The 15,607-nt window shown below is 43.7% G+C and overlaps 1 protein-coding gene across 4 annotated transcripts in view; it reads right to left on the minus strand.

Moving 5' to 3' along the window:
• Positions 1-5,763: 5,763 nt before the first annotated feature.
• LRP4 (LDL receptor related protein 4) overlaps positions 5,764-15,607 on the minus strand; it is a 56,392-nt gene continuing 46,548 nt past the window's right edge. For 3 of the 4 annotated variants that reach the window (XM_073658898.1, XM_073658900.1, XM_073658899.1), the window contains exons 26-38: positions 15,398-15,560; positions 14,643-14,868; positions 14,248-14,551; positions 13,018-13,236; positions 12,798-12,932; positions 12,588-12,696; positions 12,335-12,479; positions 12,138-12,251; positions 11,002-11,122; positions 10,419-10,483; positions 10,251-10,338; positions 9,753-9,894; positions 5,764-6,859 (exon numbers count right to left, since the gene is read on the minus strand). In XM_073658898.1, coding sequence (XP_073514999.1) covers positions 6,527-6,859; positions 9,753-9,894; positions 10,251-10,338; positions 10,419-10,483; positions 11,002-11,122; positions 12,138-12,251; positions 12,335-12,479; positions 12,588-12,696; positions 12,798-12,932; positions 13,018-13,236; positions 14,248-14,551; positions 14,643-14,868; positions 15,398-15,560 — 2,164 coding nt within the window. In that variant the 3' untranslated portion in view covers positions 5,764-6,526. Of the gene's footprint in view, positions 6,860-9,752; positions 9,895-10,250; positions 10,339-10,418; positions 10,484-11,001; positions 11,123-12,137; positions 12,252-12,334; positions 12,480-12,587; positions 12,697-12,797; positions 12,933-13,017; positions 13,237-14,247; positions 14,552-14,642; positions 14,869-15,397; positions 15,561-15,607 lie in introns of those variants that run through there. The other variant, XR_012252800.1, reaches the window with a different exon arrangement.

A 15,607-nucleotide genomic window follows, 5' to 3' on the forward strand; every position in this document is an offset into this window, starting at 1 on the left:
AGGGGCTTCAAGGCCTGTCTTCCATTTGACCCAGAGATCAAGATTCGGTAGGAAATTCCAAAAGGTAGACATCCCTATTGCCAAAGTGGCAAGAAAAACATCGATACCCTTTGAGGATTCTTCCTGCCTCTGGGATGCAATAGGAAAGCTGAGGGTTTGCTGAAGAGGAACTGGAATCATCTGCAGTGATCATCAGAGCTAACATAGTTGCTACTTTGGTTGCTAGGTCAATGTGCCTTTGGATAGACTAGCTCACGGCCCAACTAAAATCGAATACACCTAGAGAGGTTGTTAGATACCCTTCCCATGTTAAAATCAGCAACCCAGTTTATGGCAGATGCCTCAGCCGAGTCCGTGAGGTTCACCGTCAGAAGCAGTGTGCTATCTAAGTCAGCAAGACGGGTCATCTGGCTTAAAACGTGGCTGGGAGACAGTCACTCTCAAAATAAGCGTGGAGTTACCCAAAGGGAGTTAAGGGTAACTTGTGGAGCTAGGGGCGGTCAGGCCAGTTCCCCCTTCAGAAATAGGAGAGGGTCATTATTCCTCCCTTTTCTCTGTAAAAAAAAAAAAAAAAGCCCTCGGGCAAATATCGTACAGCTCTAAACTTAAAACCTCTATCAGTGGGTGAAGTACAGGAGGTTCAAAATGGAGACAGTAAGATCCATTAGTCCATTAATAGGGAGAGACTCGGCAATGTGTACCTTGGACTTAATATGCATCCTTTACCATGTACCCATTCATCCCTTCCACCAACAGTTCCTGAGGTTTCCGCTGGAATGACACAAAATAATCCACCATCTTCAATTCGCTTGGCTATCCATTCGGTCTGTCCTCTGCTCCTCGTATTTTCACGAAGATAATGACCGTAGTAGCGGCCTTCTTAAGAGAGAGGCACGATCATAATCCCATACCTGGACTATCTCCTCCTACTAGCCGATTCAACTACTCTTCTGGTTCAGTAACAGGCCCAGATGATCAGAACCCTACAAATCCTAGGGTGGTGTGTCAACTGGGAAAAGTCAGACCTCCAACCCGACACCAAAAAAGTGTTCCTGGGGGTTCTCCTTGCTCACATTGTCAAATTTCTTATCTTTCTCTCTTGTAAGGGGATGAGAAAAGGGCAAGAATCCACAATTTCCACAGGAGGAGTTCAGTATCAGATACGCCATGAGGATCTTAGGCTTTATGCATTTCAAGCGTACGGTGGGCTCAGGCTCACTCGAGACTGCTACAGAAAGCAATCCTATCAATCTGGAACAGACAACAGTCTGCTCTAAACAAAAAGATGAGGATGTCTGCAGACCTCAAGACTTCCCTCTCATGGTGGACGACATCTCGGACAAATCTGAAAAGGGGAGTAACATGGGTCCTATCTTCCTTCGTTCAGATCACTACAGACGCCAGACAGGCTGCGGAGCAGATGTAGAAGGCCGATATCTTCAGGACACATGGTATACAGAGATAAGAAAAAGATCGTCCAATTACAGAGAACGAAGTGCAGTCTGGGAATCGCTCCGGCATTCCCAGGATCTAATCAGGGGATGTCACGTAAAAATTTTCTTGGACAACAGGGCAGCTGTCTTCCTGCGCTGACAAGGAGGCCTGAAGGGCAGATTCCTATAAGCCTCAGTGAAGCAGATCTTCCAATGGGCAGAGCGGACTGTTTTTTCCATTGCAGCAGATCTCTGAGGTTCCGAAAACAAAATGGCAGACTCTCGGCAGAGAAAAAAATCAGGTCCTCCTGTCAGGGTAAGAAAGAATATATACTTTTCCACTTTTATACTTTTATACGCTTTGCTTATGTACTAACCACCATTTTGTGTCTTATAACAATAAGCTTTCCTTGCTACGTGTTACTTAGATTGAAACTTATGCTAAGATGGCGCCGGTATCGGCCAGCACCTGTTTCAGAGAAATGAAACCGGATCATCAACTGACTGTTACAATATCTGCCCAGAGACTGAGTTAAGGAGACGTGGACCAATCAGGAGTGGCCGGATACTAGACATTTATTGCTTACCCCGCCCCGAACACTCCCTTTCCCCTCCCCATTACGTAGTGTATTTAGGTTTGTGCATGCGGAAATAAAGGCAGAACATTGCTGAGATCGTGGCTTGCCAGTAGCCTTCTGAGCATGCTCTGAGTTTGAACGAGCTTGTTGTCGGACTCATTCTTTGAATGGTTGACCCATGCTCATAGCCTTAATTTGGATTGACTGGAGGACGAGTGGAATGTCGCTACGACCCCGACACTCCGAATGGGAACTGAACCCAGAGGTTTTCCAGCTGATAGACATTCACAACCATGAAAATTGCAAAAGTATGAAAGTTCTTCTCCATGAACCCAAAGGACAACCCAGCGGGGGTGGATGCTTTATCGCAGCCCTGGAGAACATGTCTCATGTATGCATTTCCACCAGTTCCTCTCATCCCAAGAGTTCTGAGGAAGGTCCAAGAAGATCAGGCAACTATGATCTTAGTGGCCCCTTACTGACCCAAAAGGAGCTGGTTTCCTTTGTTACACCACATGTCTTCGGAGGATCCATTCAATCTTCCAGACAGACAGGACCTTCTACTCCAGGGTCCCCTGTTTCACCAGGATATTTATTTCCTACACCTGATGGTGTGGATCCTGAGAGGCAGATCCTAAGTTCCAAAGGCCTCTCGGATCGGGTAATAACTATGCAGGCTAGTAGAAAGCAGATAACCTCAGCTATATATTCCAGGGTATGGAAACAGTTTTGCTCTTAAGCAGGAGCAGCAGTCCTGGAATCTACCCGTCCGGATATCCCTAGGGTCTTTGAGTTCCTCCAGCGTGGGTTCGAAAAGGGGTTAAGACCAAGCACATTAAAAAGGTACAGATCTCTGCCCTAAGTGTCTACCTGGACTACTCCCTAGCAGACCACCCATGGATGTCAAGATTCACTAGAGCAGTTACCCCGCCTAAAACCCACAATCAGAAACCATGTTCCACCATGGGACCTAAATCTGGTGCTAGGCGCCTTATGCAAGTCTCCCTTTGAGCCCCTAGAGCAGGCGGGTATTAGACTACTCTCTATGAAAGCAGCATTTTTAGTGGCAGTCACCATGGTGAAGCGAGTAGGAGAGATCCAGGCGCTATCAGTAATGGATCCATATCTAAAGATCCTAGAGCATAGGATAGTTTTCAGGCTAGATCCCTCTTTTCTTCCAAAGGTGGTATCTAGCACAAACTTAAATCAGGAAATAATTTTGTTGTTCACTATGTAGAAATAACAGCACCATGGAGATGAGACTCAAATCTGTTCCTACAGCACTCAGGGAATAATAGAGGCAAAAAAGTCTGGACATCTACTTTAGCCAGACTGATAACCACAGCCATAGCTCTGGCATACGAGTCAGAAGGAAAAGAACCTCCAATTAACATTAAAGCCCATTCCACTAAGGCAATTTTTGTATCCTGGGCAGAGAGAGCTGGAGCATCTGTAGACCAAATTTACCGGGGCCGCAACCTGGTCTAATATATCCACCTTCTGAAGACACTACAAGCTAGATGTAGCATCAGGTCAACAGCTAGCCTATGATCGGAAGGTCCTTCAGGCAGTAGTCCCACCCTGAGAAACCATTTATTTGGTATTTCTCCTGTCGTGCTGTCATGAGGGACATCTTGGGAAATTAGGAATTATTCCTACCGTTAATTATATTTCCAGGAGTCCATCATGACAGCACCATTATATTCCCTCCCCGAATTTTAATACCGATGTGAACGTAACATTGGTGTAAATTTAATAAAATAAGAGTTGTATCTATCCTGGTGTGGTGATTGGTACAAACACTGAGGTGGGGGTGGGCTTTTACCTTCATGTGTGTTTCCTGTCACTAGAGGATAAGTAGGACTACCTCCCGTCATGGACTCCTAGAAATATAATTAACGGTAGGAATAATTATTCCTGCTACCGAATCAGCGCCAAATTATCAGTAAATATTCAAAAGACTGCAAATGTGTATCTGTGTAAAAAGACTTGCTCTTATGTTCAGGCTTCTGAATGTCTTTAATAGCTTCCAGTTTCTATAAAACGCCAAACTGATAGAGACAAAACGCTCTGTACTACAAGAGTCAATGGGCAACATTTACATGAGCTCTGCCCACTTTTGGATGAACTACTCTATTTTATGGACCTGTTATACCACATCCTGTAGTGTTCTCCAGTAGAAGTTTGTGATCATTTAGCTAATTACCAACTTAACTTTGATGTTGCTACTATAGACTGTCGCCATTTGTGTCCAGCCATGTATGTCCATTTGGAGCCACTGTCCTTTGGGAACCCTGATGAAGGAGATCGGTTTTCCCTCAAATACTTTTAGATGAATTCTGATCAGCAAGACACGCCGTAGACTGTGACTTCACAACCAAAGAGCAAACGACTCTCACGCCACCGGCTGGGGTGTGGTGATTCGAACTTCCGTATCCATTGCTACTTGTCAGTTTAAACCCTCTCGTGCTCATGTTTTACCATTCAAGAGGCAAAGAAAGAAAGAAATATTTTTCCATCAAAGAAGGTTGTGGCACAATACACCTACAACAGATCTCTTTTTACAGTAGGAAGAACTCTGATGGATGGTAGCTTCTTTCATACAATACACTGTAATGTGTTCAAAAGGTCATTTAGTATCGGATTTAGATTTGAAAAGTTTAGGATAATCATTTTTGTATATATTTAGTTGTGATAAAAAATCTCTTAACAGGAGATTATCACTAGAGGACTAGTAAACCTGCTGCCATGTAGTACTTCATATTCATGAGCTCTATATAAACCCGCCACTGATTTAGCAGTCGAGTACACTGTGCATGGGCAGAAAACTGCTTGTCAGTGTTAGAGAGAGCTCAGCATTCAGCGTACTACTAGATTTGCAGCAGATAACACATCAAAACTACAGCAACCAGCAAAATAAAGAGATACATTACTTAAATCAGTGTCTTGAACACTAAATTATACTGCTTTCAGATGGGGCATCAAAATCTATGTGAAAGATTCCCTTTAAAGCATACATGGCAAATCAGGGAACGGTTTAGAATAAGTCATACGTATACATGGGGAAACACCAGCTTTTGGCTTTTACATATAGGACTTGTGCCTTTTTTTTTTTTTTTTTTTTTTTTTTTCAGTTTTTCCCTTTGCGGACTCTCATGCTCAGTTGTCTGAGTTAGTGGGTAGAGACTAGCTACTATGATGTCTCACATACACAGCACACACAGACATGAAGGATCCCTGCTTCTATGAAACACAGGAGTACAAGCAAGCATGGAGGACATTATAAAGCAGTGTAGTTGTGAGACGAACTTACTAAAAAAAGTAGCAGTGTGGAAGAGATTTTACAGAAGCACTGAGAAGTGTAGCTGTAAATCCAGCACTGGAGTGAGCTAAACGCTTACTAGAAAGCAGCAGCATAATTCGTGTCTGCGCCTCTCTCCATAGACTTTAATAAGCAGCTATAAACTGATCTGTGAGCTGTCTGCGGCATCTGACTGGTGTTAAAACAACGGATTTTAGGAGTTTTTCCAGAGTAAATGAGGAGTTTAAGTCTGGGTGTTAAAGGTGGCTCATAAGTGGAGAAAGAAACATTTCTCTGAGAGGAGTTTCTTACGCAAATAGCCTTTACCGTGGAGAAGAACACTTGAACTGTATTGCCTCCTATGGGGGATATATTTTCTTGTACTATTGCTTTATGCAAAGCTTGATGAAGGGACAGCACCCATGTAAGAGTTTAAAAAAAAAACACCAGGTAAGAAAATCTATTTTATATTAAGTTATCACAACAAGTCTAAAATACAGAGGTTAAATAAAATAGGGGGAAAAAAAATCCAGAAATCCTTGTTAAAAACATTATAAAATAAACAACTTGCTGCGGACAGTTTTTTTTTTTTTTATTCCGGCTTAGTATAAAAAAAAAAATTAGAATTTTAATCTTTAAAACTCCACAATAGCATCAGTGCGCAACTCTTCCAGCGCCGACACGGCCTGCGGAGCTATGTTCACTTTCGGTGAATTCGCTGGTCGCGAGAGAAGAAATTTGTTAGTCATTATCTTATGCTCCTGGGTGATCTTGGCACAGACGTTTGAGGTCGATATCATTTGGCAAAAAATACAAAAAAAAGTATTGTCCAAATCATGAATGCTAGGCAATGCTGTGCGTCCGTAAATCACCAAGCATGGATGCTGCGGAGATGACGGTTTTTCCAGCTAAATGAATACCACTGGTACGTCACATCTCACCCGTGCATTTTTTCACCCTTCTGTTGCACAAGACGAATGCAGCAGCCAAAAATCTGACACATGCAGGAGGATATGTACCAAATAACCACAAGTCTTGTCCTTCACCTGTGTTCAGTCAGACCTCGGAAGAGTCCAGTTTTGTCCAAGTCTAAGGAAGCAGAGTCGAGCGCACAAGGAAGATACGTAGACTCCTGATTAGTTGAGTAGTACTGGGGAGGGGTGCATAGAATCTATGTCCCCCCCCCAGTCCCATTTCTCATGTTCTCTGGTGCCTCACACCTCGCTCTCAGTGGAAGGTAAGTGTCTCCCCCTCCAGCCGGTATCTGATAAGGAGACTCTTCGTTCAGGGCTGGGTGGGAGAGTGACGCTGCCAGTCTCAGACTGTTCTTCTTGAAGCAGTTGTTGTGTTTCCGTCAGGTCAAGAGAGGCCGTGCTCGCTTGTAAGGAGACAGTGTCTGTCTTGATGCAAACGTGGTCCCGGAGAATGCTGCCTCGAGATGGCTTCACCTGCTTGAGATCATCCCACTCATTCTCATCCCCCGATAGTAAGCCAAAGCCCTCCAAGATTCGGATTTTCTCTTTGGTAAAACCATTGTCAGGGAGAGCCTGCAAAAATGAAAAAGATGCAGAATGACTCAGAAGAAAGGCAAAGCACATTCTTGGGTAGAGATGGTATCATATGAAATGATACATCAGCCAGACTCTATCCAACTACTTCACCAATCTTGTGCTAGGCACACCTAAATTTCCTAATTATACAAATCTATCCACGGTGCGACACCCACCCAATATCGCCGTCTTCCACTTTACCAAGGCCCTATATTCTTCCAACTATCTACAGACCCACAACATGCATTAGTTAGCTGTTGGCCAACCTTCTATACACATGCATTTTCGATTTACAACCAGGGAAGAAAATGGGGAGTAAACTAAAGGCTGACAATTCCACCTGCAGCTTATCTCCCCGTCAACAAAAGTACCAGGCCGCTGAAATCCAAACATAACCTCATTCACAAACCTAGCCTCCTACTCCTGTCTTCAGGACATTTCTTGTGCTTCTCCAATTCTCTGGTATGCATTACCCAGGACAAGAACCTGATCTCTTAGCTCACTTTCCCTGTGCTCCATACACTTTATATAAAAGGCTGAAGCACCGTACAAAACATGCGGTTCTGCTATTTAGTAACCCCATAAGCTCATGAGATTTTGCTGCTGGCCCTCACTCCTCCAGACTAGTAAACAGTTTTATGTAATGTCTGATCAATCACTGTAATGGGAGGGAGCTGCAGGACCATCCTTCATCACTACAAAATGTACAGATCTGTTCCAGTTCAGATGTAGCACAGTCAACTTGCTTAGCTAATGAGCAAGAGCGTGCCTGTAGTTGGATCCCAACGATCTAATATTGATGACCTATCCTAAAGCATAGATGAACGCTATTAAGTTGGCAAAGTGGAAAAGAAGACAAAACTCAAAAGCAATAAATAGAGGACATTAAAAAAAAAAAAAATTCAAAAACATCAGTATAAAATGCAGAAAACAGTGTTATAACAGATAATCAACCAAAGCCAGATGTCACAACAAAGGATACAAGGTGAAAATAAAAATTGTAAAACTAAAAAAAAAAAATAAATAAATCTAGATTTATCTGCGGTGTTTAGAAGACATTATTCATTCTATACTGACCATGAAGAATAGCGCTGGCCATTCCCCTATGATCTGATACAGGCCTCCATATGCATTAAAATCTTCCGATATTGGTAGGACTAGCCAGCTGATACGTACGAGGGCCTCCGCCTTTTACCTCAACAGATGTCGGGGTAGAGAAGGATCTGGCTTATTGAATTTTAACAGCCACCCGTTTTCTTCTTCGAGAGGAGCGTTTATGTGTATGAGGGCATTAGAAGAGATAGCAATCAGCTGAACTAACTCTTGAGAGGCTCCACATACAGAAATATTGTTATGCACCTGTCCCAGGTCTGAGCTCTGCACCCTACAGCCCAGTCTGCTAAACTTTGGTATGCTCCATGTCCAATCTCACTAGGCATATATAAAAGACTCCCAAGATATACACCTATGTCTTGGTATTAAGACTTTCTAGAAAGACTTAGTTTGTCTTGTGCACAGTTCCTGGCTTCAGTGTCCAGGACATCTCATGTCTGGCTGCAGCTTCCAGTGTCACTGTAACCTGTCTGTGGTCTTCAGGACATTTGACTGCCTCTGGCTTTTATGGTATTCAGACAGATATTCTACTTACTCCAGGAGTTGTCTGCTACCTGTTCCCGGTCTTCTAGGACCTCTGCTAGGTGTCCGCCTGCAGCTTCAAGGAGGTCTATTTGCCTGCCGCTTTCATAGTATTGAGACTTTCCAGTTACTTTGGAGTTCTGCCTGCAATCTTCAGGACGTCGCCTGTCTGCCTGCGGCTTCAGGACGTCGCCTGTCTGCCTGCGGCTTCAGGACGTCGCCTGTCTGCCTGCGGCTTCAGGACGTCGCCTGTCTGCCTGCGGCTTCAGGACGTCGCCTGTCTGCCTGCGGCTTCAGGACGTCGCCTGTCTGCCTGCGGCTTCAGGACGTCGCCTGTCTGCCTGCGGCTTCAGGACGTCGCCTGTCTGCCTGCGGCTTCAGGACGTCGCCTGTCTGCCTGCGGCTTCAGGACGTCGCCTGTCTGCCTGCGGCTTCAGGACGTCGCCTGTCTGCCTGAGGCTTCAGGACGTCGCCTGTCTGCCTGAGGCTTCAGGACGTCGCCTGTCTGCCTGAGGCTTCAGTACCTCTGCTAATGGTCTCCTGTCTGCAGCACCAACCACCTCACCTAGTGAACTCCTTTTTTTTTTGTGACAAATATATGCGATGTGGATCCTGCCCTTCTTTTATAGCTAAAGAAAACCGTTAACCCCCAGTGTGATCTGCTTGTCTTTGTGATATATAGCTCTATGGCTGCCAATTTTTTTTATAGAATCTTATTGTAATATATTGTTAAATTAAACTGAAATAAAAGAAAAAAAGAAATGCAAAACAGACCATGACGGCTGCAAAAAAAAAATTCTATGTTCGTAAACTCCTCCTCACTATAGATAGTGCTCGATAAGAGAGCAAAGAATGTGTTAGTTACAGAGCATGCCCACACCGTTAAAGAATTAAATCGGGAAGACCAAAAGCAATGGTTTCCAAACATACCGCAGCCCAAAGAAGAGCATTACCAGTTACTACATAGATGCACGTAATAAATACAGGGCTGTACTAAGGAGCTATGCCACTGTTGGTGTGAACCCCAATAAATCTGATAAAACACGTCCACAAGAGCTAAAACCAATGTAACGAGTCAACCGCGTGCAGCAGCCACCAATACCTGCAGTTAGAAGAGCTCAGAAGAGGAAAGGAGAGAGACTTTCAGAGGGAGAAGAGTGCTGCGGAGGATGAGATGGGCATACTTGTAAGGTAACAAATGATCCATGGGATCACCTTAGCAATCATTTCAGGGCGCCCTCTTTTTAATGCTCACCTCCTTTCGATGCCGTTGCAGGTGACAAGCTCCTGGCCTGTGCACAGCCTCAATCTTCACCTCCTGGGTTGACGTGCGGTAGGATGGGTTGCTGTAGGTCAATGTTCCCATTGCTGGGTCTGACAGCTTTGCCCTACGATGCCTTGGAAAAAAAAAAGAAATGTGTGTGAAATTCTCACATTTGGCAATTGAAAAAGCATTTGCATTTTAAAACATGAGCCATTCATGGACCACTAGAACTGTTTGCAGACGCTTCTGCCATCCATCCTAACCATCCAGTCTCTACCTCTATGAGCTACCATTACAGAAGTTTACTGACTGAATCCATACGGATTAATCTACAGCCCATTCCAGGTTTTGCATTAGATAGTTGACCCTACATCTGTCATTGGCCCTCTGAATCAGACAACAACTCTAAGGGACTTGCCAAGTTGTCCTTAGTATAAGGAAGCTGTATATGTGCCCCTTCCTCGTCACCCTTTAAACCTATGCACTCACCTGTAAATCAGCAGAGCACAGATCAAAAGAAGCAGGCACAAGAGAGACAGTGATCCAGCAATTATGTGAGGTACACGCAGTTTGTCTCCTGGAAACATAGGTAAAATCTCAATAAGGATACATTTTATTATACATTGTACATTGCTATGGCCTAGGCCCTCCCCGTACCTGCACTTGCTGGGATCGCTCCATGGTGGGTGCACAGTCCTTTTGTTGCCTCCCCATCTGAGCAACTGAAAGATAAATGTGACGAATAAAAATTGATGCAGATACTGAAACCTTTAAAGGGAACCTGTCATATCCTGTGTAGTATCTAAACTGCCCCCATTGTTGTTAGTAATGCAATGTGCATCACCGACACTTTTTTTTTTCCCCTAAAATAGTCTCTAATATCGTGTAAAAAGCACTTTATATGTTTAGATCATACCTGCTCGCTTAGTCATAGGGGTGTAATTCAACGCATTTAGTCAGGGCTGGCGCTGCCCACGCCATTTGATTTCTGCTCCTGGCTTGCACGGACGTCACTATGCCGCGCTTGTGCAGTATGTCATGGCCAGCCGCGCCTGTTGTTCTGGGAGCCGCGCATGCGCTGTGACGAGCGGCTGCGCGCAGTGAAGCTGGGCACTACACACGCACGGGGAGTTGCATCACCAACAACGCAATGGGGGTGTTTAGATAATACAAAGGACATGATGGGTTCCCTTTAATCACCTTATTAAATCATCTGCCATAAATCACACCGTACTCCTACCTTCCCGCTGTCACCCCGGGTGTACTATCTGCTCGTTCACCCTGGGTGTTAGGACTGAAAGGGCCAGAGATCTTTTCGCTAATATTTGTTGGATGCGGAGGTGATGGTAAAAATCCAGGAGCTGAAAAATAAATATTTGACACCAAAATAGCAAGTCAGTATATAAAATGAGACAAGCAAGAACTCAGAAATCGGGGTCTACTGTATAATTGAGCTCTTATGTAAACCCCGTTAAAAAAAAAAAGGGAGGATTATGAATTCATCACACTGCCAAGAAAACCAAATCACGATCTTGATATCAAGTCATGGGGGGGGGGGTGATGGTATCAAAAGCGTCTGACATTTGTGTTTAAACTATAATATTGAAGATATACTGCTGAAAGTTTAGTCAAAAGTTACAACTTACTTTAAAGAATAGAAGTAGAGAAAGACAAAACAGTAGGTTAATATACACTATAGACTTGTCCTTATTTAGGGACTTTTCTTTTATGTCCTTTACTTTGTTCAGTTCCCTTCCTTCCTCCAAATCCTTCCACTCTCTTCCCCAATATTTAGATATAGTGTTGTATGGTTGGCCTGTTTAATTTTTTTTTTATAAAACTAATAAAAGCTATTTAAAAATAAAAAGTCCAATAGTATCAGCGATGTTTGGACAATGTAGGGGCATGCCCCTTTAATAAGGAAAATGGAAATGTCCAGTTGTCAATTTATTCATTTTTGACAAAAATAACACAAAATGCAGAGTTCAAATACAGGATCTTCCGCTATTTTATGTGGAATAAAAGTATTTACTAAAATTGAGAGGTTAGGAGAGACGACAGGTCTTCTCCAAATACCTCCTGACCCCAGACCTGAATGGGGGGTCTTTGTACCTTATCAAAGCAAACTAGCCAAATAACTCGACCAGGTCACCATTAGCACTGCTGCTCCTGTATCTTATGTCGATGGATCGCTCATGGAAAGTACCATTGGGCATCATAGTTCCCCGAATTCAGTTTAGGCCAGTCAACAGAACGCCGAAAAAAAAAAATAAAAGCCCAAATTGTGCAATGAACATTTCAGCCATACTGCTGGGGGTTTCAATTACCGATGACAAGATGTTATAACAAAGTTTTAGCAGGAAGCTGGGTACTCACTGGTGGAGCAGACCTCATTCGCCAGGTCATCTGGACAGGCACACACAAAGTCATAACTTCGAGCGAAGCAAAGATGGGAGCAACCCCCATTATTGACGCCACACGGGTTGCTACCTGGAGGCGGAGAAAGGGAAGGGATGCGCTTAGTTTACAATGAGTGTCAGTAAAGAAGACGCAAGAGTTGGTCCGTCTCATACCTGTCTGTCTTAATGGAGACACCACAATGATGTCCATTAGGCCTTCCATGTTACCCAATATGCTTTCTTGGCTTCTTCCAGAGTATTTGTCCACCCTCTGAATGGACTTTGTCTGCCAATCAGTCCAATAGATCCAGCGGCCCTCCTGTTTGGTAAAACCAATAGAAAATCATTGGATAAAAAAAAACAACTCATTACATATTCTCTTTGCTCATTTTGATGTGAAACAGAGAGGATTACCCAAAAGGTTTACCTGAGTAAGCGCAAATGGGTGAGACACCTGGCTGACGAGCACCTGGCGGGTTTTGCCATTCAGATCTGCATTTTCTATGCGATCCAAGTGAGCATCCACCCAAAAAATTCTGGAAAAAAAAATTCATATGCAAATACGTGAATGTCAAATCTACAGATAACGTACGAGAAGCTTTTAATTAACATAGGCGGATTTTAGATAACAACTCGCCTACGGGTGTCATAGTCCAAAGTCAGTCCATTGGGCCACCCAAGATCTGTATTAATGAGGACTTTGCGATCAGAACCATCCAAGTGAGACCTCTCAATTTTGGCAACATGACCCCAGTCGGTCCAGAATAGATAGCTGCAAGAAGTGAATTCAGTTAGACATCATATTCTACAGAACGTCATCAACCAACAGGAAGGCTAGAGACTGGTCATGGTCTTACCCTTTTCTTGGAAACACAGCAATGGCTCGAGGCTCGTCTAGGCTGTTATTGATCAGAACTTTTCGGTATTTTCCATCTAATCGTGCAACCTCGATGGTGTTAGCGCCAGTGTCTGTCCAATATAGGTTTCTTGCCATCCAATCCACAGCCAGACCATCTGTAGTCTTCAAGCCCTCACCAATAATGGTCTCCATACTATTTCCATCAAGGTCCACTCTCCTAATGGGGCAAATGTATATATTCAGTACATACAAAGTAAAACAAAAGCCAAAGCTTCCTTTATTTTCAGGCTCAGCGGCATAGAGTGGGCAAATGAACGTCAAACCAAAGGAGGAAAAAAAAAAAGCTCTCCTACTTCTTTTCCAGAAACAGCTCGACTTAGTCATTACATATTGTAATCCAGACCCCTACCCATGAGGATAAGCTGCAATATCAGAGGAAGCAGATGGATAATAGCACTTTTTTTGGTTTTGGTCTTTACGACTTTGGGTATAGAACCGCAAAGCAGCAAGCGAATAACTGCTTCATTACAGATAGGACACGTCTCTAAATAGCTCCAGAGGTGCTTTGTGAGGATTCCCAAAAAAAAATGGTAACCACGTCGGAAGTTTTTGCAATAGTCACAAGGTCACTGGCAGTGAAAATCATGCCTGGTTGCAATCATGGAACCGGCTACTGAATGATGCTGCCCGTGGTTTGGACAACATGAATCAGCTGTGTATTGCTTGACCTTCTTTCTATTCAGACAGGGCCTTGTTTTGGGATCATTCAGGGTCCCAGAGGTTGGCCCCCACATGATTAGCAAGTTGGGACAACCACTGAAGGGTGTTTTTGCTATAAAGAATAGCAATGGCAATTTTTTTTCTTCTATTTTAAGGTAATCGGTGCTAATCAATCAGCCATCTGAGCATCATTAAAGGGGTCCAGTTGAAAGTTCGTCCAGCGATATTCAGTTTGCCATCGGTCTGCTTTCTCCAAAACAGTGTCAGGCCGACCCCTCCTGAAGAAGTGGGTCACTTAGATGAATGAGCATCGGATACAAGAATGGGCTGGGTAAAGCCACAGTGGCTTATATAAAAAGGGGGCGTTGAATATGAGGACTAACCTCATGAGTACTGAGATGTACAGTACGTGCATCCTACGAGAGTATTCATTGGATGCTTGGAAGAATAACTGCTAAAAATACTGATATAGGAAAAGAAAAACCCAAACTCCTCCCTAGCTCAGCACCTGATTACATCCAGGAAGACGTCTGTGTAGTAGATTTTGCCTTCTACGCTGTCATAATCCAAGGAGATTACATTATTCAGTTCTTTAATGGGAACATAGACATCGGTGTAATCATCGGTGTCCAGAGAGATACGACGAATGGAATCACGGCTGGAGAAGAGCAGGTAGGTATCGGGAGACGGGTCGCACGTTCTGCCATCATCCTTCAGCAGAATGCCGGTGGGACAGGCACAGGAGTAACTGACAGGGTTTGGCAGGCAGAGGTGGGAGCATCCACCATTTTTGTTCCCACACTTGTTGTATCCTATAAACAAAAAATAGGTAGAATTCAAGCGCCACACAAGATGACTGATGACAATGACATACTCTAAAAAAATTAGAAGTCTACAACTAACCTAAAGCGTGAGTGCGGTCCACAGCTTGTATGTCCATCAGCCCCGGCAGATTGTCTCGGACCACAATAACATTTGCTCCGGTGTCTTTATCTGCTCTTTGGATTTTGCGCGTCTGCCAGTCTGTCCAATATATATGAGCCCCAAGGAGCGTTAGGCCATATGGATGCTGGACTGGAGATACCAAGATACGTCTGTTCCTTCCCATCAGATCAGACGCCTCTATCCTCTGAATAAAAAAAAAAAAAGAGAGCATTTAGGAATGAGGATAGACAGCAATCATGAATACTTCCATAATAGCAACTGTTCACGAACCATAGTTCATATTTTACCAGTTACATTTGGACTTAGAGGGGTTGTCCACCCCTGGAGAAATCTTTATTAGGTGCTGCCGCTTGCTATACTGTAAAAGGTTCGAAATGTGTCATGTGACTGCAAGTGTGTGATTTGCATACCGCGATCACATGCAGACTTAAGTCTCAGACGTATCTTGCAATGTTATATTAAGAGACCCAGATGAGACTATTTGTTACGTGATCGCAGGTATACTAATTACAGACGTGGGGTCAACGTGACGACCATTGGAACCGGCAAACCAGAGCTGAATTCTAAACATAAGGTGCATACAAACCATTATGATTCAACAAGCAGCAGCACTTCTTGAAGATTTCACCAAGGGTGGCAAGTGGAAACACCTTTAATACACAACATGATTAATGTGCTTTCACCTAAAAAGCAGCCTACTGACACTAACATACCTCTGTATGCGCATCAGCCCACAAAAGTTGGGAACCAGCTTTGTCCACTGCCAGTCCGTTGGGCCAACCTAAGTTCATACTGATCAACAATTTACGGTCTGAACCATCCATTCCTGCTCTTTCCAACTTGGCATTTTCTCCCCAGTCTGACCAGTACATATATCTACCAGAAAAGAAAAATAGATAAATGTAAAACAAAGAGGAGATACC

This window comes from Phyllobates terribilis, unplaced genomic scaffold (assembly GCF_046119375.1).
Source record: "Phyllobates terribilis strain yellow unplaced genomic scaffold, ASM4611937v1 Scaffold_13__5_contigs__length_258822181, whole genome shotgun sequence".
Classification (NCBI taxonomy): domain Eukaryota; kingdom Metazoa; phylum Chordata; class Amphibia; order Anura; family Dendrobatidae; genus Phyllobates; species Phyllobates terribilis.